General features: G+C 33.7%; 1 protein-coding gene across 1 annotated transcript in view; it reads right to left on the bottom strand.

The window, feature by feature from the left end:
* Positions 1 to 25,825, bottom strand: part of LOC118194142 (uncharacterized protein ZK1073.1-like) — a 164,107-nt gene that overhangs the window by 66,945 nt on the left and 71,337 nt on the right. The window contains exons 5-6 of the mRNA XM_035365328.2: positions 21,895 to 21,957; positions 15,913 to 15,973 (exon numbers count right to left, since the gene is read on the bottom strand). Coding sequence (XP_035221219.1) covers positions 15,913 to 15,973; positions 21,895 to 21,957 — 124 coding nt within the window. The remainder of the gene's footprint in view (positions 1 to 15,912; positions 15,974 to 21,894; positions 21,958 to 25,825) is intronic.

Raw genomic sequence — 25,825 nt, 5'->3', positions numbered from 1 at the left:
TTTGGAAACAAACCTGGGAATTCTTTGTGAATTTCTTTAACAATATTATCTATGCCATCGGGACTGGCGCTTTTTTGTCTGCTAAGACTTTGATGATATTATGAACTTCGTGGTCTATAGGAAGAGAAATATCTCTGTTGCTACTTTTCCAGGTTTTTCCTATTAAACTTCGTGCCGACCAGCGGCCGAGCGGTAAAGTCGCTGAACACTGGTAGTTCGGTCCGAGGTTCGAATCCCGCGAACGGGCTGGCTGCATGGGTGTTTTCGTGGTTTTCCCCATGTGTAACGTGTATACGAGCCGGTTTCCCTTAGAAAGTCCTCCACGAAGGCATCCCTCCCTTTAGGCAGATAGCCCTAGTGTGCTTTGCCATAATTAAATACACCACACCACCTATTAAACTTCTGCCTTATTTCTCTGTGAGTTACTAAATCAAATTTCATCTGGTCTTTAACAAAGATTGTTTCTAGGTTAGTATTTAGAGCTTCTGTTTTGCTTTTTGCATCTTGTTTTACTTTACTTTAGTGGTAAGTTGTAGGGGTTGAAAAACCTTATTTGTGGCTATTTTCTGTAATGTACCATAGCTTGCTTGCACGTTACTGCAGTGCTTACGCCATGACTCTTGTTTCGTTGCCTTGATTTGCTTTTTGTATTGAGCTAGCTCCTTTCTGTAGCGTACCAACTTTAATATTTTCTGTTCTTTATCATTCTCCACTTGCACCTGTCTTCTAAGGGCTCGTATTTTGCTTCTTCTTTGCTTGAGGTGGTTGCTCCATCACGATGTAAATGTTTTCGGCTTAATAGCTTTAAGTTTGTAGGAAGCTCTTGCTGCCTGAGTTAATTTAGTTATGATAAAGTCATATTGTATTCTCCTACTGCATTCGATTGCATAGCAGTCATTCCACACCGTTTGGTGTGGAATTACAGCTAGCATACTTGCCAACTTATGACACTCAAAAATCAGGAGATTTTTTTAAGAAATCAGGAGATTTTTCACAATGTTAAAAATACTTTTTAAATGATAAAAATATAGTTTTTAATGATGAATTAACTTTAAATAGTTACTAAGTCTTAAATGCAAGCAAAACAAAAATACCTTAGACATAAAAAACATTTTTATTACTTGCATCGTTAAAAAAAAAAAAAAAACACTTTAAACAGTTTTCATACAAATGTTATGGACAGTGGCAGATTTTGCTTTCGTTAAGAAAGAAACTTCATAATTTTGTTCATAGCAATTGCCACGTAGGCCTGCTTTCGCTAATAAAAGATCTAAATTTAGTCCTCGTTTTCGCAACAACACTGAAAAATCCTCTCACACTCCGCATTACTATGGGGAACTGTCAAGATGGCCAACATAATTCTAAAGAGTTCACTATATTTTAAAATTCCATCAGCACCTTTCAATTTTCCAATTAAACTCCACTGGGTGTCAATCCTAGCTGATTTTATAACTTCATCCAAGTTTTCTAATTGTAAACTGCAAAATTGCGACTGCAGTATATCAGTAGCAACATCAATATCGTCATCTTTCATGACTAAACGAAGTAACACAGGAAATCTGTTCAAAAAGTACTTTATATCAGAAAAAGATGCATTTGCTAGAGCAGAAACATCAGCAACTTTAGCATGCAAAATCACTTCATCGTTGACTGGGAATTTATGTAGTATGTAATCACATACTCGACAGAAGTAACTTCTAACATGAAGATAAAACTTATTTTTGTCTTCTTCTGAAAGTTCTTCTACTACTTTTGTAGTTGCAGCTCCTATTACCAAATCTTCATCTTTCTTCTGATTTTCTGTTTCACCATAAATCACATCATATATAGAATTACAAGACAAAACACGGGCTGGTTTTACAAACTTTGATAAAATGTCTTTAAACAGATCATAAATCATTGATTGCAAAACATGAATTAATGGAATTCTGCTTTGTAGAATTGCGTTAAGAACATCGAATGATGGCAAAATGAATTGTAAAAAAAAAGCAAAGAGCTTTGTTAAGGTCCGAAGAAAAAAACATAAATATTCGTTCTTCACAAGATAAACTTACAGTAATCGGAAAATGTTTCGTGTGTTGAGCAATTTTTTTATTTTGAGAGAAATTTTGTATCAGCTTTACGCTTATATTTTGCAGTATTATTTTGAGAACTGCCAGTTGAATTGCTGAATGATGCAGAAATTACTTTATTTTTCTCAAACCTATTTTTAACAATGGAAGTAGTAACTACATCTCCATTTACTTTAGGTACATTATAACTTTCAATAGAGCCTTTTATCTTAACTCTCGAAGCATTTACTTCTTTAAAAAATGCAAGAAGTGGGTTGCATTGATCAAGGATTCTAGATAAGCATTTCTTTAAAGACAGCCAGCGTGTACACACATGTTTCAAAATTTTTCTTATTTCAGTATTATGCAGCTGTTGGAACTGTTTCAATTTTTCCTTTCTTTTAGAACTTCTTTCAAGATAATAATAAATATCAACAATGTGTTCATCCACATTTAATGGTAAAGAAGCTGCCCCTTTTTCAGCTGCTAAATTTAAGAGGTGACAGGTGCACCTCATTATCTGCAAATCTGAATTTGCCTTTCTTAAGATGCCTGCAACACCAGTCTTCAAGCCTACCATTACTGGTGCATTATCGGCACCAAGTGCTAAGCAATTATCCAGAGGGACTGCATTTTCTTTTAAAGTTTTAATAATTAGCTGTGCTATATTAAAGCCTGTCGAATGTCCTTCTAAAGTGGGGACAGAAAGTAAACTGCACTCAATTTCTGAAGACTCTGGATTAAAAAAAGAAACAACAATTGGATACAGTTTTGAATCGGTATTATTGCTTCCATCCGTAGAGAGGCAGAACGGAGCTGTTTTAATGCAATCGATAACTGAAGATTTATTTTTCAAACCCATTTCTTTAACAATTGCACCTGTTTTGGTCCTTGCACTTGAGTATTTCTTAGCGATTTCACTATCGGGAAACATTTTTCTAAATAAAGCTGCAGCGTGATCCGATGCATTCAGTGGCAGGTTGTGCTCCAGTAAAAAGGCAGAGAACAGACATTCTGCATTAATCACTTTTTGGTCTTTTGTTTTCGAAGAAAAATTTAATTTTTCGTTTTTTTCAAAACAACTCATGTTGTCCTTGTGTTTTTGTGTACGCACATGTTTGAGAACATCTGCCCTTCCACCATGCGAAATTGAAAAATCGCAACGACAGATGGTACACATCGCAAATTTATTACATTTCCTTGAAGAAGTAATGGAAGGAAAGTCAACTGTGTACGATTTTTGAAACGTGCACGAGTATTTCACCTTTCTCGCAGACATAACAAAAGACGATAATTTCTAAAACTATTTCCCAAAGGCACGTGTACTCACATAACTCAGGACAAGATGAACGAAATAACGAAAGAACATCCAAATAACGGCCCAACGGCCAAAGAATCTTCTTTGCAACGGCCTTGAGTTTGCTTTGTGCTCATTGGCTAATATATGCCAGATGACATGCAGTGGAGCTCGATGCCCATTGGAGAACTGGAGAACGACGTTTCTGGATACGTATGCTGTCACTCACAAAGCAGAAATTCTCATCTGATTCGCAAGGTTTTATTTTAGATATAATCTAGAGAAAATTCAGTTGCTTTCAGACGTCCAAAATCACTTTTTTTTGTTTTTTTTTTTTTTGTTCATATAACGAAGTATTAAGCCAAGTTCCATAAAAATCGTGAGAAATATTAAGAATAAGAAAAAGTCGGGAGAAATATATTGTAAATCGGGTTGGCGGGAGAGCGGTCGAAAATCGGGAGTCTCCCGCCTAAATCGGGAGAGTTGGCAACTATGAGCTAGTTTCATAACTGAACCATTTTCCTCTGAAGAGCAGTCGACAGCTGGACCACTATGATCGCTTAGCAGCTCGCTTAGAGTCAATGTTAAAATGTTTCGTGATACATTAACTGCAGTAACGTGGCATTTTAGATACTACTATTTTTATGCAGGGCTGGGCCCCACCTCATATGTGTCTCACAGTTACTTAGGCAAAATTTCACGAATGAACGTCTTATAGGCCGACATTTCCGCTCTTCCCACCAGACCTCAACCTCTGTGACTTTTGGCTATGGGGTTATCTCAAAAGCATAGTTTATGGTGATAATCTAAACATTGGAAGAAATGAAAAATGTGATACACCGACATGTCCGTAACATTCCTCCTGATATGCTAAGAGCTGCTGTTGAGAATGGAGTAACAAGATTTACTTTGCTTTCGGAAAATGCTGGACGCTGCATTGAACATGCTTTGTAACACGTTTCGGAAACGATTAAACACATTTTAAACCGATGTTTTCATGTCTTATTTCATTTAACAATATTGCATACAGCACCGTTTCCCCCCTGGTGGTGAGTTTTTGGACTCTTTTTTTTCCCGCGAGAAATAAATTCCCATAACCTTCTTTACACGATTCCCAAGTTTGATATAATTTGGTCCGGTAGTTTTCCTTTTATGACCATTTCAAAGTGGAACTTTAATTATAACCACCATGTAAATTAAACTTTAAAAGTTTGACAGTTTTTTTCAAGTTCCAGCTTTAAAATATATATAAATATAAATTTTTATATTAATTCTCTTAGAAAGAATGTTTTAAGAAGCTAATTTTTCTCTCGCGTTATAGATTGTATAAAAAAAACATGATCTTTAATACGATTTAGATTGTTTTAGGCGATATAAGTGTGTGTGTGAGTATGGCAAAACCTCGAGGGCTATCTGCCTAAGAGGAGGGATGCCTTCGTGGAGGACTTTCTAAGGGAAACTGGCTTGTATACACGTTACACATGGGGAAAACCACGAAAACGCCCATGCAGCCAACCCGTTCGCGGGATTCGAACCTCGGATTAGGCGATATAAGAATCGGGTCACTCGGTGGTACAGAATAAAACCTGCTGGACTGTTTTATTTCTTTGTAATTTATCAAAAATCTTTTAAAATATTTATCCTTTGGACATAGCTTTAAACTTTATTTATAGTTAAAATGACTAGAAAATGAAAAGCTGTCTTCAGCTGAAACGCAATTCCTGTAATTGATAATTTAAAAACTGACAAGAATGCAAAATTTATGGAAGTCTAGCAATCGAAAAATCTTAATTTTCTTGTGTGAGCACTGAACATAACTGTAGAAGGAAAGAAGAAATTTAGGGAGGAAAGTAAGCAAAAATTTACAGGGAAATTTGGCTGTCAGACATACCAAGATGTTTCAAAAAGTTGGACGCTTTTGATTATACTTTCAGGATATTTCAAAGAATTTAGGTGTTCAAAGAAAAAACACTTGGACGTGTACACCAGCAAACACCATCAATTGAGCTTGTGTTAACAGAAAAGACAAAAACTATATCATTGCAGATTAAAGTGAAGAGCGATTGGTTTTAGACTACATGGTTGTATAAATTTAAATTACGTTATAGAACATCATATAATCATAAACAGAGAATCCCATGATTTCTTAGTCAAATTATTTGAAGATTCAGGAGTTTATCCAGTGATGTATGTGGATGTCACCTAAAGACTTTTTTCCCTGCTGATGAATCAACGGCCGAGCGGTAAAGTCGCTGAACACTGGTAGTTCGGTCCGAGGTTCGAACCCCGCGTACGGGCTGGCTGCATGGGCGTTTTCGTGGTTTTCCCCATGTGTAACGTGTATACGAGCCAATTTCCCTTAGAAAGTAATCCACGAAGGCATCTCTTTCCCTAGGCAGATAGCCCTAGTGTGCTTTGTCATAATTAAATAAACCAAAACCTCTTGATGAAACCAGTCTTTCCTTTCATCTCATACCTTCAAAATGCTTAGCCTCTAAAGACTGATAAAGGCTCTGACCAAATACTGATGAAATGGATTGGATTGAATTATTAAGTTACGGCAAAGCAGGACTATCTGCCTAAAAGGAAGGATGGCTTCGTGAAGAACTTTCTAAGGGAAACCAGCTGGCATACACGTTACACATGAGAAAATCCACGAAAACACAAATGCAACCAGCCCGTTTACCGGGATTCGAACCCCGGCGTGAACTACCAGTGTTCAGGGACTTTACCGCTCGGCAGTTTGTGGACCTAATGGAAGGCGATAACTTTATTTTAAATGATTGTCAGAAATACCAAGATGTTTCGAAAAGTTGGATGCTTTTTAATATACTTGCAGAATGCCTGAAGAAAAAGAGCAAAAAAAAATTCAATTTTTGCGTAAAATTTAGTATTTGTATTTTTTTAAATTTAAAACTTTTTAATATTATGATATTTGATTCTTGGGATTTCAAAAATAAAATATTTGACTAAAATATGAATAACATTTTAAGAAACCAAATGTAGGATCAAATTGTGTAAAGCAATGGGCACAGTGATAAAACTGGTTTAAACAGTGTATGCAAGTCATACTAAGTTAAAATGTCGATTATACATCTCTCTTATTTATATTTATCTTTTCTGAACGGAACATTGAAAGGCGTATTAACTGTGCTTTAATGTATTTTCTCTTTTAATATATGCAGTTTTCAAACGCATCGTAGTCTGGGTTACAAAGTATTCTTCCGAAAGAAACGAAATTCAAATAAATAAAATCAAATTCTGAGAAATTTATATTAATAAACATATTTAAAATGCTCAGTTCGAATAAATAAATAGAAAATTTTAAAATAATTATCTGAAGAGACAATGCAACACTAACAATTAAAATAAAAGTCTAAAAATTTAAAAATTACCTAAAATAGTAACTATGACTAAAAATATAGTATAAAGAAAACTATTTTGAAAAAATAAATAAATAAATAAAATAAAATAAAATAAATAAACGATGCACCTTCGAATTAAACTACGCAGTTCGAATGAGTTAATAGAAATTTTTAAAACAGTTAATTCGAAATAAACCATGCAACTTAAACAATTAAAATGAAATTCGAAAAAGAAAAAAAAATGTTTAAAATTAATAACAATTATAATTTAAAATATAATATAAAGAACATTATTTGAAAGATGGAACGATTGGGTCTTTTTTCCTCTCACGCACTATGTAAAAATTGAAATGAAAATAGGTTGCCACATATTAAGAAGTTCGCCAAGTGAACTAATTTTAGCGCAAACTGAATAAAAAGCGCCAACATAAATTGTTGAATTTCTGCGTAATTTTCGCACCAAATTTTACAAAATTTAATATTAATTTGAGTCATAGAATCGAAATATGGAAAAATATTGGTATGTTATTTCAGAAAAAGTCCGATTTCGTGTCAAAATAATTATGTTAAAGTAATGCTATATATGAATCTAGTATATATCCCAAATCACGCTTTCGAGACATGAAGAACGCAATTTGAATTTCGCCAATCGGCCCAGTAGAACGGTAGATATAGAACTGTCCCACCCCTTTTTTTAGCAGTGTACAATGATAATGAAATTAACAGGAAATGTGTCCTCTTTTAGGCCCTATAATACCCGGTAAAAATTTGGTTCGAGGTTTCACAAAATTATGGTACCAAAAAAGTTGCAATCAAAAGATGGTAAAATGTTGTTCCATAATTTCGTGCTTTGAGTGAACCATTGTTTGGTAACATGTTGAACTATGAATTGGCATCCATGATTAGAGAATGTTGAATCGTGAATTAGGAATACATTGAACCATAAATTGGAGACACATTGAACCATGATTTAGAAATACCTTAGACTATTAATTACAATTATATTTATCATTAATTGTAACTATTTTTAACTATTAATTTAAGGCACAGGAAATTATTTGAAAGCACAGGCATAAAATTTCACATTAGCCATTTTCTGCTGATTCTTCTGGTATTTTTTAATCCATTATTGCTATGGAAATGCTTATTAATAATTATTTCTATAAGTTTTAAATTATTATATATTTTATTATATAATTAATAACCTATAACAATCGACTGTTACTTTTTTCTGTAAAACAAACAGCATCCAACGTAATGATTATACAAATGACTTCACATAACAGACTATCAACGAAAGTTTAGAAATTTAATTGATTCACGCTTTATTTTTTTAATTTTACAAATATAAACAAGTTTTCAGAAGCAAAATCGCAGACTGTAATTGAATAACGGTTTCATTTTATATAATGTATCAACACAACATATTTGGCATAAAATTGTTTAATTCTTAAATCACATAAAAGATATTCAACTCGTTTTCTGAAGGAAATTGATTTGACTAAAGCCTGCTTACAGTAGAGAGGAAAGCCACTAATGTTGATTAAAAAAAATGAAACAATATTTATTTTGGGATGTTTCTGTCGAAATGACTTTCAAATTCCACAACTTTGCAGATTATGCTTAAGATATTTCTTCAATGCAATTAACTCTTATGGCAGCATAACATTAAAATAAGCTATATCTCAAATGATATCCTCTGTGAAGATTTCTACTTTGCACAAATGCTATTGTCTCTTATTGAAAAGATTAAAATTCTTTTCAATAAGAGACAATATCATTTGTGCATCGCCCTGTTTTTTATAAATCCTTTCTTACTATCTGATATAGCTTTATATCAATAAAAATTATAAATTTTATTATTACATTTTTTGTAATAAGATTTGAATATGCCGATTAACTGCTGGTGCATGTTCAACTATTGATATCGATTCCGTCAGGAACCCTGATTATGCAATATTATTTAAATCCAAACGAGAGAGAGGCATTTTTCCAACATATAAATGAAATTGCAGATTGTTTCTAGTATGCAATTAATAGATGTATAGTTGATTAAAATTAGTTACAAAAATTAAATTATTCTATGCATAATTCGTACTTTTATTCACATTCCATGGCATTTATGAGCTGATCAAACTGCTGGAGATAGACAAATATTACTTGGAAAATTCTTTTAGTCCAAACCTTAAGAATTTATAGTATAGGTTAAAATAGACTATGTAGGTATGTTAAAATGTAACATGCATACCTATGACACAAAGTAAATTTTAATGGATTCAAATAATATTTTTTATTTAAAAGCAGATTTTATTTTCTTAGAGATTAAATGTATTTCTTGATAACATAAATGTAAAAAGATAATGAAAAAACAATACTAAAAAATCATTACAATGCATTAAGGAAGAACGTATTGAAATTATCAGAGACTGAAATAATGCACAGCTGTTACACAAGAATATTAATAACTGAAGAAATATTTTACATTGAATACTGCATATATATATTATGTTTGTATATATATATATAAACAAGCATAATTATATTCCATGACTTTAATTTACTTACATTACTCTGCTTATCAACTACTGGTACATATTTTAGTAATTTATTTCCGAATTAATTATCACAACTGTAGCATTTAATAATATTTCAATTTTGTAATGCAAAATGAATATATTACTCTTACTGGACATACATTAAAATGGAGATGAAAGCATTCTGAAATGAAAACTTGATAAAAGTAGGCTTGAAATTAAAAGCTTTGAATTTTGCACAGAAAATCTATAAAAACATGAAAACAAAATATTTAACTTTAATTGTATCTTATTTTGAAGATTTATAACTTTACTAGATATTTTACTACTGATTTAAAAAAATAATGCCGTAAAAATTTAGGAGTACAAGATATTTCTTTTGGATAGCTTATATTCATAGTGTAGTAATAACATAGCAATAACGCAAAAGCCGAAGTAAAATCTTTTTTGAGACACTTAAAGTTTCATTTTCTGCAACTACACAGAAGTAAGAAAAAGGAGCAGTATGTCCAACTGAAAACGTTTTAGGTAAAACTGACTATAGCGTTTTTTCAGCATCAGCAGGAACCTAAAAAAGACATAATTGGGAGAGAACTAATTCAATAACATTTATAATAATGGACTTTATAATAACAAAACATTTTATTGCCAGAATAAGTCACATATAACATTCACATAAGATGGAGTTCCTCTGCACACCACTAATCCTGTTCAGCATCTTCTATAATGGACACGTGAAAATATCCACGTCCTGAATTGCTCTAACATGCACGAACAGACACCAAGGTCTCTACATATTATACCTTATGACTATGATTATTTTAAACCGCAGGTATAAAGAGATCAGCTGACATTACTAGCCATGCTGAAATAATTTATTTCCCCATCATGCTACATGGAATTATAGCTGAACTTCCTTCCATGGATAGTGGCCCACCAGCGGCCGAGCGGTAAGATCGCTGAACACTGGTAGTTCGGAGGTTCGAATCCCGCGAACGGGCTGGCTGCATGGGCGTTTTCGTGGTTTTCCCCGTGTGTAACGTGTATACGAACCAGTTTTCCTTAGAAAGTCCTCCACGAAGGCATTCCTTCCCTTAGGCAAATAGCCCTCAAGTCTTTGCCACAATCGCACACACACACCTTCCATGGATACCCTCTACTGGTATGACAACCACCATATTAAGCATATGTAATCTTAGTGGCACTGTGAACTCTATTGCATCACTATACGAATTTCTGACATAACTGAAGCACTACATGTCAGTGAATTATATAACTATTCTGAATAAAATCTGGCATAAAACAGCAACCAAGCTGTATATGAGCAGTCTGCTAATGTATTAGAAACCAAAAAATACTCCTCTTGAACAGCTCCAGTTTTAATCCCTCTGAGCATAATTAGGAAAAATATTTCACCCATCCTCAGTTTACTGTTAGAAAAACATAACCCATATCAAACTGACTTTGAGATCTACGTTACCTGCCGTAACATTCCTACACACCCACATAAAATCATTTAACTTCGATTTTTTAATCTTAAATTTCATTTTAGAATTACATTTCACGCATACATATTCCCTCTTTATTAAACCTGCTTCCTTTGAGAACTATAAGAATAATTGTTGATCTTGGCATAAATGTAAAACGAACAGCCTTATTCGTTACACCAAGCTTTTCTAACGTCATCCTTCCATTTGAAAACAAACTCTAAATTCTCCATTAACAATCTCTGAAATTTCTCAATAATGCTTAAAACAGACGGCATGGTAAATCTTCCATGAGCCAAACTATTTTCGCTTTTGATGTCAAACTTCACATCGCAATTTCGCAATTGCCAATTCCAAAAAGAAACGGCGATGTAAAATCTAACATTGCCAAACGAAGATGACGCTAAATGAAACACAAGCATATACTTATAAACAACCATCTTCACAGAACATTTTGGACACACCACGTCAGTTTCAATTGGAGGACATTAACCAACTTCTGAAATAAACTGTATAATACTTTCCTTGGATTCCAAAATTGTCAACCAAGGAAATATACTCAAATTCACTAACAATGGATGCGTCAACTCACTATAATATACAAGTTAATATCGTCCTTGGAATTCAACACACTGAACTAGTATTTTCGCTCAACAATCGCGCCTAATAAATACTCGCCAAGTTTCGCTCTCACCCCGCTTATGGAAGATTAACCGAAATCGGAATAAAATAAAATAAAAAATTCAATACAACTAGTTCACAGTAAAACAACTTCTTGTTCCGCTCCAGCGAAAAAATAGCACTTTCCAGTTTAAAACATACGGGAATGCGACAGGATTGCCGAAATGAAGTAGTCTAGAATTTGCTAGGTCCCAGAAACACAGCCGTCTGAAAAGTGTGACAAGCCAGAAAATCGCCAATACAGTTCCTATACTCAAACTGTACCAAATTGAGAAACTCCACTCAGAATGAACTAAAGTTTAGCTTATAAAACAGTATAGCCATGAATCTTCAAGCAAGCCTACTAACGAAAAGCAACAGAAAGAAACTTGAGTGGTAACCGATAGTGACTACCTGATTTTCTTCAGTCACTTCATGAGGGAAGAAATCGAGCAGATTGAAATTTTTTACGAAACTAATCACCAAATCTTATCGTGAAATTCCAAGATGTCAAAAGGAAAACAGACAAAAATTGCAAAATTAGAATACACTCATTACATTCAGCGAAATAAAGCTCTATGCTTGCCACAAAAAAAAACATACAGGTGGAGATATCAAGGAATATGGCATAAAACAGCAACCAAGCTGTATATGAACAAAATAAAAACCAAATGAAAACTCTCGCCAAGTTTCGCGCTCAGCTCGCTTATGGAAGATTAACCGAAATCGGAATAAAATAAAATAAAAACTTTGAAGAGAACAGGAAAACATTCAGACATGCATACACATAAATTAGTACTAGATTTATAACAATAAAGTAAATAAATTATACTAATACTGTTTGCACCGTATAAGTGATGTTCGAAATCGTTAGTCTAGCTACTAATACATCATCTCATTATTTCAAAAATAATGTTCTTAACCAGCAGAAAACAGTTATTAAAAACATTTATGGTTGTGTTAAAAGGAATGTAGAGTCTTCAGGTCTTTACTAAACTTCTGTTATAAGTCTGAATAAGAAACGAATATAGATATTCTATGCAAAATATCCTGAAGAGGGAATCCAAATGTATAGACTCCGGTTGATTCATCAGGAAAAAAAATTCCCAAAGTTCTTATAGAAATATATATATTTACAACTGCAAAAACATACATTGTGTTATGAACAGTTTACTTGTCATAAGAATACATGAGAATCTATTTTCAGTGCTTTACTCGGAGCCATTTGTACTACTAGCTACGAAAAATAAACTTCAATAAATATACATGGTTATGAATAAACTAAAAATATGCGTACATAAATCAATGCATAGATGCGAATGAATTTAAAAAATACATACATAAATCAAAATACGTATAGTAATGAATACTCTAAAAATATACTTACCTTGTAATTTTCAATTTCACGTACGTATATTCAATGGGTCTGGGTCATAATCCCGACAGCCGAAATCCCGACAAGCCAGAATCCCGCTGTCCAAAACCCCGACAGGGCCGAAATCCCGACAACCCAAAGTCCCGACACGGTCGAAATCCCGACAGGGTCAAAATCCCGACAAGCCAGAATCCTGACAGGGTCAGAATCCCGAGTGTCCAGAATCCCGACAGGGTCGAAATCCCGACTGTCCAAAATCCCGACAAGTTAATATCTAAATACAAACACTCAATTTAGCTTAATAAAATACAATTTTTAACTAACTATTACATATTATTAATTAAAAGTTTAAATCAAAAAATCATAAAAACTATGTCATTACTTAAAATAATTTTTAACAAATTGAAATGACCGTTAAAATTTGAAATGAAGATTTATAAAATTCTTTTTATTAAGAAAAAGAAAACATCACTTACACATGCAAACGACATATTTACAGTGACACATTGTGAGCGATAGCACGAAGATATTCCATCACAGTTCGATTATCACGATCGTCCACAACAGTCATAATTCTTCTTTCTCTGTCATCATCTACCTTTCTACGTTTTCGTTGTTGTTCTCCGCGAAGAATGCATTCAACTTGGTATTCCACATGCTCCTGTTCTTTTTGAAATCCTTCTATGATGTTATAAACGCCAATATGGCCCGTCCAATTAAGGTCTCCCATCTTCTGTGCCAATCCTCGACAGCATTTTAAGTGCGCGGAGCATTTATAGCTGCCTTTTCTAGATCACTAATGATTCTAGATGGCCTCAGTTCAGTATTATTTTATTCAGCAAAATCAATTAAATCTTGGAATAATCTTTTGCAATTTTCTTCAGATTTGCTAGTCATCAAAGCATATACTAGTTGCAGCTGTGGAAGTATGTTAAGGGATCATTAGGCCTTATTGGGATTTCGCCCGTGTCGGTATTTTGACCCTGTCGGGATATTGGACAATCGGGATTTCGACCCTGTCGGGATTTTGGCTTGTCGAGATTTCGACCCTGTCAGGATTTTGGTTTGTCGGGATTTCGACCCTGTCAGGATTTTGGTTTGTCGGGATTTCGACCCTGTCGGGAATTTTGCTTGTCGGGATTCCGTCTGTCGGGATTCTGGCTTGTCGGGATTTTGGCTGTCGGGATTATGTCCGGATACCATATTCAACCACCACAAGCGTTTTTAAAGATGGAGGTAAAAATAGACTGACTCGCTTGCGCTGAAATGGTTTGCATTGATTGGCTGTAACAAGTTGCCAGACAATTGTGAAAACTTGAACCATTCTCGCAGTTTCAGAATTTATCGGAGCTGTTAAAAAAACAAGTGAACCATGTTTTGGTTCATGCTCGAATGTTGAACTATTAAATGGTGCAACATTGTACTGAAATTTTTTACAGTGTGCGCTTAGGCGTGTGTCACAAGTTTTTGATTGCATTTAAATCTGGTGCATTTTCAGGCCAGTCTAGCACAATAATTTTATTTTCTAAAATGAACTTTCGGAGAGATTTCGAATTGTAGCATGGAGCCAAGTTATGCTGCAAGGTCCCTACAAAATTTTTCGAGAATGGCACAATCCTAATGTTTTAAAATTTCTGTGTACTTCGATATTCCGTTAATAGGAACTAGATTTCCAATGCCATCTGCAGTGAAAAAAACCCAGAAATATTTGTTTTGGAGGGTGTTTTATGGTTTGTCGGGTATTTTGATAGTCTTACTGACTCACTTTTGCTTTGTCTAACAGCATTAGATGTGTAACCATGAACAAACAAATAAGTATCATCGATGAGAATAAACTTTTTTAGTCATTTGCGGTATGCGATTTGTATTTTTTTAATTCATCAAATGAATCAATAATTGCTTTGATTCATTTGATGTGTTAAAAGTTGTTTACTAATAGGCTTTCTTGCCTTCCGACCCGCAGTGAGACGTCTATACTGCGGGTTTAAAGGATGAATATTAATTTAAGAAGATAATAAATCTCTTCTAAGGTCTTTGTTAGTTTTATTGGATTAATAATGCAATTTTGGAGTAGGAATGGATCAGATCTTGGAGTTGATTTCTTTTTCCTTCCATATTTGCCATTCCTTTCTGAAGAAAATGATCCAGCTTAATTTGTCTCCTCAGAATTCGAGAAACGCTCGATTTTCCACCACCAATCGCGGATGCGATATTTGTTACGGTTATGTATGTGTGATTGTTAAGTGCGATAATCTTTACTCTCTTTCTAGGGATTATATCCATTTTTAGTACGCTAAAATGAAATAATGGAAAACACATTTAAAACATATGCAAAAGTAACTTCCTCTTCCAAAGAAACAAGCTTAAAATGGTGCAATAATCCTCATTTATTGTCTAAGCCACCAGTTCTAAATAATCAAAAGCAGACATTCAGATGACGTTAAGGAAGATAAAACTGCTCTGAGGGAACCGCTGGAGCCAGATGGCAACTAACTAAAAGTTTTGGGAAAAAAATCAGTTTGTTTCAATTAATTTACACACTGGAGTAGATTCAGAGCAAAATTTTGAATGCGATTACTGGAAATGTGATGAAATGACCTCTATTGAGCCTAAGCCTAACAACTGCTACTATTTCATGTGGGGGCTTGCCCTGGTTTCAGAAACTGCAAAAGATGCCCTGAACTCAGTCAGAAAAGTGAAGTCAGCCTTTTCTCAGGGATTAAAGATGTAAATTCTAGCATTCATAATAATACAATTAACGAATATCTCCATCCTTTCTTAAATAATAATTTGCAAACTGTATCTTCCAAAAATTCTTAAAATAAACTTTAAAAATAACAGCTTGGAACCTGGTTATGTACCATCGTAAATGTACTTTAGAACGTACCACACTAACTGCAGAAGACAAAATTTTAAAACCCTTTTACTCTTACTTACATTATTTCCTATTTAAGACAGAAAAAGTTCTTGATTTAATTCTGTCTTATAATTTTTCCATAATGATCTTTTCCTTGAGTAACTTCAGTTATAGTCTTTTATTTCAGTAGTACTTACTTTACATTAATATCATGTTATTCACACTTTCCAGTACAAGCTGAAATAAAAAAGCTCAAAATGTATTTGAAGCGATAAGATAAGCTTACCGCAAATCTGACGAGAGCATTTGCACCCGCTCCTTCACCAAAGCCCACAACAAGTTTCACTCTGAAATTAAAAAAGAGTGAGAATGAAAAGTATTATCACAAAAGTAACTTGCTTCCTCAGGCTTAGGTTACGTTCCTTTCTTAATGTTTTAAAATAGTAATAAAGCCTAAATCTATAGAAACTGTTCGCTTGAAAATTTGAAATTTCACTGACATGGATTCAGAATACTGAGACATAAAAAAAATGTTACAATATCCTATATGAATCATTATAAAACTGGAAATGATAACTGAAAAAGGGAAGAATATGTTTACAAAAAATACTAATTTTGTCAAGTAAAATCCTTTTTGAACGAACTGGATTTGATGATCCTGGAACTGAAGAGCGAAATTCCGATCTGTGAGCTCAGTAAGTCTTATTTGAAAAAGGGTTCCTCCATGAAGGAATCCATCAACTTTATAAATGGATAATTCCCTGTGGGCTTGGGTCCACCAGCGGCGGAGCGGTAATACAGCTGAACACTGGTAGTTCGGTCCGAGATTCGAATCCCGCGAACGGTCTGGTTGCATGGGCGTTTTCGTGGTTTTCCCCATGTGTAACGTGTATACGAGCCAGTTTCCCTTAGAAAGTCCTCCACGAAGGCATCCCTCCCCTTAGGCAGATAGCCCTAGTGTGCTTTGCCGTATTCACAATACACCACACCAATACACCCTGTGGGCTTATTATAGTCGCTTTTATTTTATTTGAAAGTGGCAAAATATACTTCGGTTATGTGTTTAAGGATGCCTTCGCGGAGGACTTTCTAAGGGAAACTGACTTGTATTCAAGTTACACACGGGTAAAACTACAAAAACCAACCAAACAGCCACCCCGTTCCCAAGGATCTGTAATCGGAACGAATTCAGAATATTTAACAGCCTTTAACCGCTCGGTCAATGCAGGGACGATTTTATTACAGGCTTGTTACTCAATGGGCAGATTTATAATTTTATGAATCTGAAAAATTAAAGTTTGACGGTTTAAACTAACTTCAAAATTAACCGGCTGCATGGGGCTGCGGTAGTTCCATAATTTATAAATTTTATTTTTCATGTAATTTAAAAAATAAATTTGTGAAACATATATAATCTTTATTACTCGTTGATTTCTTTTTGACTCTTGTCTGCATGTGTATTTCTATTCTTTTTATCTGATAATTAAGCCGAATTTTTGCAAAACGATTAAACAGTAATATCGTAAGCAGTTAGCTCTAAAAGCATTAGAAAACTTAATAGATTTGTCTTCTGAATTGTTTTTTAGATCATTTTCTGAATTGCCGGAAGCAATCGAACTATGTTAAAATTAGTGATTCTCAGAGTGATTTTAAATGCTTTAAAAAACGTTAGTTTAACGAAGAGCAAGCATTTTGTTGAAAACAAAATTCATATGGAGGGAAAAAATCTCGGATTAATTATTAAGATTAATACTTTTAAGTCTTCGAGTTTTAGATCTTAAAACAAGTCCTCACTTCCAAAGGTGAATGATACCAAAGGTAAGATCTTTGATGGTTCAAATGGCATACCAGCTTCTAAGCATTCACCAATAATCATGGAGTTTTGTTCTAAGACGATGGTAACATATTAACAACGAGTGCTACGCTGATGAGAAATACTGTGCTTGTGCCTTCATCCGGTGACACGAAACAGAAGTTTTTTTCGAGTTCCTCAGTGAATAAGCTGTTCGAGCGGCGAAGAACTTGAATGATAAAGGGAGCTGAGATGCAGTTTTCATGAAGTTATTGCGGATCAGTTCATTAACCCAAGTTTAATGCGCGTTGCAATTATACAGATAACTGAAGATACAATGCAAGATTGAATATATAGGATAAAGATGAATTATTTACAGTAAAAGATGACTAAGTCTATAGTCTTGCTATCTCAGCAGTATACAGCAAAGTCTACAGCCTGCTTTTACAGGCATGTGAAACACAAAATATAGTTTCACTATATGCGTAGTCAAAGTCTCTTATTCTGCTTCGCCAGAAATAAGTGAAGTCTATGCCTGTTTTACAGGTTGAACTAATAAAATTATGTAGATGCGTAACATATACAGAATAACACTAATAAGGTAAAAACCGAGTACACAACAACTTGTTATTTTTAATTTTGCATGAATTAATCTGGGTCTTTTTGCAGCATTTTCTAAGGCTGGATCATAATCAACAAGTTTTCTTATGTGCGAATGCTCTGAATTTCACATATTTTCAAAAAGATTGTGAATTGTTCTCGGGATTTGGTCATGGATATTAAAGATTTTAAGATCTTTATGGATCTGCCGGTTTCTCAGAAACCACGGGTTATTGATTCTCATTCTCAGTAGTTTGTTTTAAAACATATCGCGTTTTTTACGGTAAGTTTTGCATACTGTTGCTTAGGCTGGTACCGTGTAAGGCAAAATTGGCAGAACGAGGGTTAGGTAGATTTTACGTCCAGTTTTGATCTGTTATTATGAATTTACGCCAAGTAATGGCATTAACGCAATTTTTTCAGCATTTACTTTACGTACTGTATAGTTGGTTTGCAATTTAAACAGCAACTGTGGATTAAAATGTATTCCGAGATTTTACTGTATTAACTTCAGGAAGAGGAAGATTAATCTTGATATTGATGGAAACCGGGTTATTTTTTCGATGTTGTCGAAACAGCATAATATTGCATTTTGCCAAATCTTGCAGCAATGGGAGATGTTGACAGTGAGTTCAAGTTTTTCTGTTGCATGTTGAGCCTTAAATGACTCAATAAGAATGACAGTATGGTCTGAGTATTTTACTATTTTGTTGTTGAAATGAGTTGGCATAGCATTTATGTAGGTATTAAAAAAAAAAAAACCCAAGACACTGCTTGAGGTACACTACTTCTACAGATTTTCTTGCTTGAGAGTTTCCTATTTTAACCTGAAAGGTTTTTGTTTTTAAAGTAAGAACAAATAAGTTTTACGAAATTTATGGGGAGCTTTGCTTGATGAAGCTTACTGAAGGTGGAATCTGGAATCCTCGATTTCGATTCTGGTATCTAGTACAAAGTGTACTTGCCAGTAATTCTTTTGCCCTTAGGCGATCACGTATTTTTGATTTAGATAAAAGGTGCTAAATAATTAACACGGCGTCCTGGGGACGAAAAAGTTATTAGAGGTGGCAAAGCCATGAGTTCGAGCTTGAAAATCTTCCCTAAAAATAGAAACACTCTGCTCTATCAATAGTTCACGCTGATTCGTCGAAGCCAGTCACGTGCGAGGTCACCCTCTCAAGAACTGACCCGGAGAAATGCTGCAAAACAGGAACTCTGTGAATGAAAAATGAGAATTTTTTGAAAATGAAATAAAGTCCTTTTGTTTAATCAGTTTCATGAGGGAATATCTTAACTATTCTTCTGCGTCTGCTACTTTCATTATATACATTGTTGCTCTGAAACCTACTGAAAGTTTTTCTAGTATGGTCTTTGCTCTTCTAATGTTCTCAATGGGCTCGATGACGTTACTTAAGAAATCTTGAATCTTTTCATTCTTTAGCCAAGCCATGGCTTCGTTTACTTCGTTTCGAATGGTGGCTATTTTGATTTTTACTTTCCTACTGAATAGAGACTTTGAGACTTTCTTTTGTTCTACATCTGTTGCTTTAGTGAGCTGGGGGAATTCTTCCATTTTTTTCTCAAATTCTTTTTGTTTTTGAGAGGATGGTTTCTTCTCAAACTTTTTTCTATACTCTGAACATGTACGATAGCTGCATACGTGATTTTCTTTGCAGAATATGCAGATTGGCTTTTCTTCCTTTTTTAGAAGACAAGCGTTGTTTCTGTGCTCTTTCAGTCATTTACAACATCCTTCTTGGTTAGTGCATAGGTGCTGAGAGTGTCCCCATTTCTGACACCTAAAACACTGTATCGGACTTTTTCTTGGGTTATACTTCTGTATGGTAACGTTAACACTGAACATGTTGTTCTGTGTATCACGTATCCATTATGTTTTTCTTCAGCTCTAATAACCCAAGGTTGGAAGAGCAACACCCATATTTATAGCGAAGTAGTAGGTGGAGCAAAGGCAAAACGAACATAGTACCATCTAGTTGAGAAAAGTACTAATGAAAGATAAAAGGTTAAAGCTGTTAGAATTTTGAAGAAGCCTGATCGCACTCGAAAGGGATAGACTTTTATTCAAAATGTATGCAAATCTAAAGTTACTTCTTTTGTCTAGTTTTAAATTATGCATTGGTGTGTTTCTCTTCAAACAAAATAACGATATCATTTGCCTTAGGTCGAAAAATATTTTAGTTACATATTACTGTCTCGCAATCAGAAAACAGAGCGATAGGATACTTTGTCATGCAAAGAACTGATACAGTGCAAAGTCTCTGACTCATACCTCACTTGCACTTTCATAAAGTAATATAATATGTAAAATGTAGTTTTCTTTTCAATGCAATGTAGAATTTAGTACTATTTCATTACACTTTCCATATTTAAATAAGGAATCACCTATTTTTCTTCCGAATCTAATAAATATATGCACCGCACTTTTTACAGTAAAAGTTGCTGATATTTTGAACCGACAATATGATATTTTTTTCAGCATGTCAACAAAGTATTTTGCATATTTAAAAAGCAAATTTTTGAAGCGCTGTCAATTTTTTAAGAAAGATAATTTTTATTATTTTATATATATTTTAAAATACTCATTAAATCTCTTATAAATTATATATTAGAGCTCTAAAACTTCTCCATAAAAGTGGCAGGTATTAAGTATGTTAAGCAATATTTTAAGTGTTCGTTATGTAGTAAAAACTTTGTTTTTGTGAAATCATTGTTTCCTTTGGATTATCTCTTGTTGCTTCGTGGCTCCAAAAGAAGCAGTTAAAAACAACTGAATACTAATAGTTCGTTTCGGATTCGAACTTAGGCGAACAAGCTGGATGTTTTTGTAATTTTCCCCAAGTCTAACACGAATGGAAGACGCTTTCTCCTATATATAAAGTTCTCCCTTAAGACATACCTACCGTCAGGCTATGCTTTGCAATACTCAAATAGCCAAACAACCTATTATGTCAAAATTCTAAGAACACCATTTAATGATTTTCCACTATTCCTTAGTGCTGCTTTGTGTGTGTGTGTGTGTGATTAGAGTAAAGCCTCGAGGGCTATCTGCCTAATGGGAGGAATGCCTTCGTGGAGGACTTTCTAAGGGAAACTGGCTGGTATACACGTTACACATGGGGAAAACCACGAAAACGCCCATGCAGCCAGCCCGTTCGCGGGATTCGAACCTCGGACCGAACTACCTGTGTTCAGCGACTTTACCGCTCGGCCGCTGGTGGGCTTAGTGCTGCTTTGTCAAACAAGAGCTAAGAATACTTGCGCGGTGCAGCTTTGCAAGCAGATGTAGCATAACGCTATAAATACAAGAGAAGTTAAATAACTTACACGCAAAGAAAAATATTTACAGCTTTATGCAAACAAGGTTTGGAAAGCAGCTAAAATTTAACTAAAAGCTTTAGTTAATTAAAAAAATTTAAATCCAAAAAGATAATGCAGTTTTTTAAAATGTAATTAATAACACTGTTGCCTCTGAAGAGACATTACGTTATTCATGTAAAAAAAAAAAAAAAAAAAAAAAAAAAAAAAAAAGTAGGCAGTCAGAAATAGTATTAACATATCATTTGAAAGTCTGAGAAAGGTACTTATTTAAGCAAAAATTTGAAACCGTTTTTTTTTAATATTAGTTTACCTGGTCTAAAGACGCTGAGTACACAGAAAGAAGGAAGATCTTTTCAATATTTTACATCTGCACCTCATCATATATGAGTAATATACACATATAGTATTACTTTGACAACAGTATTTAGTATGCTTTTATGTTTCTTAATAAAAAAACATCTGCAGAATTTCTATAACAGGAGTAATATGTTTTCATTATTAACATGCATCATTAGAAGTGCGGAACTAAAAACTTACTTGAGAAAATCAAGAACAGCGACTAAATCCTCTCCAAGCGTCTGTATGGTTGGAAAAACGAAACTAAAATAAAAATAAACAAATAAATGAAAACTCAAGCATTCATAATATAAAATTGCTTAAATTACTAGATTAGAGCAATAAATTGATTCATAATCAGCAGATTTGAAGATAATTAGTTTGTTATATTAAGAGAAAACTCATTTTTACACAATATTAATGCACAAATTATAGCTTAAAATTTATGATTAAAGTCTTCAGCTATTTAATGATATAGATCTTGCCAGCTATTAATAAATTAAGCAATCTTAAAACTTATACTCTTCTCTGGCGAAATCTGATTTAGGGGGGGGGGTTGGCGCTCTTTAATTTCATGTTACAGTTCCTGGTTTCGGCAGAACTTAATACTCCTTTCTAATATAACTTGGGAAGAAAATTTTAGAACTTCAATAAAATGTATTGTCATAGTTGAAGAATCTAGCTTTGAAGTTGTATCTGTTATCTTGACAATGTTCCCTTTACAAAACTACTCAGAGAATGATGAATAAAAATAAAATCTACTCTTAAATAAGAAAGCATAGATGAAATTTGTTCTTGCAACCGAAATTTCTTATATTCTCAAAATTGATAAAACGCATTACTTTAATTAATGCATTCTATTGAAGTACATGAAATGCATTCGAAATTAATATCTTTTTGTTGTTTTCTGTCAAAAGTATCACAAATATGAAAAATTCATTAAACAGTGCTCTTTGTCTGCTTCTTATACTCTCGGCATATTAGCGACTTGTGATTTGTAGAATCTTCAATGTCTTAACGGAAGTCATATTTTTTACTATTATTTCCACTAGTTTCAGTAGTGACTGAATAAACTGAATGAAAATTTCTGGATTTCTAATTTCATGTGATCTAATAAAGGTGTCTAATAAAATGAATATTTCTAGTGTATAGACAAGTCATAAAATGCATAGAACGCGCTTTCTATTAGGAACACAAATTTCGGAATGACAGAGATAAGCATCCCCGAAATCATCATAAATTAGTTTTAGTGCAGTTTTAATCAGTCAGAGATAATGCAAATTTCGCCTTTTGTAATTTTGAAAATAATAAGAGGTGAAACATTTTATTGCCTTAATTCTTGAAAACAAAAGAAAAAGAAGCCTATATTTCGTTTGAAGCACACAAATTTAACATATATATGTAAATGACATAATAAAAAGCAAGGAAAAGAAAAGACGGAGCACTGTTGATGTGCAGTTATCCTATATTGAAGAGGAAGTATTTTGATTGAGTCGTAAGCTAATGTGCTGACTTCATAAATAAAACTTGGCAGTCGAGGCGATTTTAATTCCATTTTTTTTCAATTGACATTATGTGGCCACAGATCACTTGGCACCCTAATCCTGCCTGTTCAAGAATATTTACATTATTGATATTATTGCAATAGGAAGCAGCGTAGCGAAATTGCGTCCAAGTACAGCACAGACAGAAGCTGAAGTGCGTAGTTATGAAAGATGGAAGCACGTGAATAGAAAAGTTTTGGTTTACAATGCTAGTTTCAGTTCCTAATTATTACGTCATCAGGGCTGTGCAAACCATAGAATGATCTAGAAATGACGCAATCCAGACAAGTTATTGCGATTTTTAGAATATAGAGGGAGAATTAATGTTTTACCGTTAGTTTAAATTATAATTTTGATTCACATATTTTTTATTTTACATAAATACAGTTCGTTGGTAAAATTTTGAATGTCTTACAATACATCTGAAACTAGATTTTTTTACACTTTCTTAAGATCAGAAATTCGTTCTAAATTTTAATACCGTTTTAAACAATTTTTTCCCATAACCGAAATGTTCTTATACTTAAGGTCTTTATAATGGAAGTCGACTATATATTGCGTATTTGTATGTAATCACGTGAAAACGAATTATGCATGTATCCTTTAAAATGATGACAAGATACTTTACATTTATGAGTATTTTGCATTCATTAGTACACTCATTTCTATTCTATATAAATCAAATTTATCTGGATACCTATTTTAAATTCCAAAACTCTTTGACTTCTCGAGATCTACGTAAATCTCGAGGAATTAAAAGGATTAGATTAAAGCAGGAATGGGAATAAGCATTCAGTAGCTACGTAAGATTGTGGACAATATTCGAAGCTTATACAAAGAAATGGCCTATTTTAAATTTCAGTCGGCGTTTGGAGGATAATGAGATTTGGAAATGTACTGCTAGATTTTAAATAGACTACCACTACTGACATTCGTCTAAATAGTTTCTGAGACATACTTAGCAATATCTAAATATTTACTAACTCATATACTTCTTATAGCTAGCAAATTTACACCGATCTTAATATCCTTCCGTGCCTCATTGGCTCACGTTCTCTTTGTTTGCATATGTTATGAGTTTACAGAAGACCAGGTGCGTATTTTGAACTTCAGGAGTTTGGAATTAGCATATACTTTCACAGAATTTTAAATCGGCAGATGCGTATTAAATAATATTTCCCAAGTTATTCATTAATTTTGCACGCCTCGGTATTTATGGCCGCTTGAAGAGGAACTTCTGTTAAAGAGCATTTTCTGTCAACTGGCAATCCAGTAATCTTGCGTTTGGAAAGAAACTCAATTTTGTTTCGGTTGCTGAAGTTTTCAGCTTGAGTGATCCCGTTAAGGCTCCTATATACCAGACTGAATCACCAACTTTCCCACCTTGACGAGAAAGCGATTTTATAGACGCGCAGGATTCTGCGCATATAAACTTTTTAGATGATTTATTAGTTCTCGAATAGTATATATACGTTTACACTTAAATAAAAATTTCAAGTATATTTTGAAAAACATATTCAAAATAACTTATGCTTTAGATCAAGAGTTCTCAACCGGTGGTACCCAAGAGAAGAATAGGTGGTACGCAAAGAAGCAAAGTATTTTTAAATATTAAATTCAAAAATTAAAACTCCAACATCCGATATGAGCTTTGTTCAAGGTCCAATAGCCGCTTTTAGACTTTACACGAACGATCTGTCTGCATGGCAGCTTTCATAGTTCTTCCATGTTGTAGGTTTCACAAATATTCTTTTAACCATAGCAACTATTTTTTAGACATAACAAAATTTGCCATAAAGGATGATTTTAAAAGGAGTGATAGAAATGGATGCTGCATTTAATAAGGAATAAAAATAAGTTCCTATAAAAAAGATAATAGTATCTCATTAATTCTCTTTAGTTTATCGATTTATTAGCATGTCAGCACTTTACGTCGCCAATTCCGGTCTCATATTGCTCCATTTTCAATGAGAATCATTTTTACGTTGGCTTGCTTTCTCTAACAGCTGGTCTTTTATCTTCTTGTTGCTTTGTATTCCTCACTTTTCTACACGATTTGAAAACATCGTCGTTTGTTTTTGAAGAACTCGTAATATATTGTGCATTTAAATATTTGTGAAAAAATAATAAATCAAACCCAGATTTTAAAAAATAGAAAAATGGCTAGTATTAACTAAGCGGAAAATGGAGATTCAAAGGTGATCGATCCAGGGCAATCTACTACCTCTAAGAATACTGAAAAGAAAAGAAAAGAAAAATTGTTTATAGAAAATACAATGAAAGTTATTTATCATTTGGGTTTCCTTGGAATGGAGTTGAAATGGACCCTCAACCTCAATGTGTTGTTTGCTGGGAACTATGATCCAATCAAAGTATAAAACCATTGTTTCTTAAAAGACATCTTGAATCTAAGCATGCCAATCTAAGGATAAATCTGAAGAATATTTTGAGAGGAAATTGCGGAAGTTCAAAAATAGTAAACAAGTAATGAAATATTCTGCTACTTCAAAGTGAAAAAGCTTTGGAAGCTAGTTGTCTAGTAAGCCTAAAAATTGCCAAGACTAGGCAGACTCACACTATTGAAGAAA

This window comes from Stegodyphus dumicola, chromosome X1 (assembly GCF_044657685.1).
Source record: "Stegodyphus dumicola isolate Sdum_Otavi_A_Nest chromosome X1, ASM4465768v1".
NCBI classification, from domain to species: domain Eukaryota; kingdom Metazoa; phylum Arthropoda; class Arachnida; order Araneae; family Eresidae; genus Stegodyphus; species Stegodyphus dumicola.
This window is presented reverse-complemented; position numbering and strand designations above follow the sequence as displayed.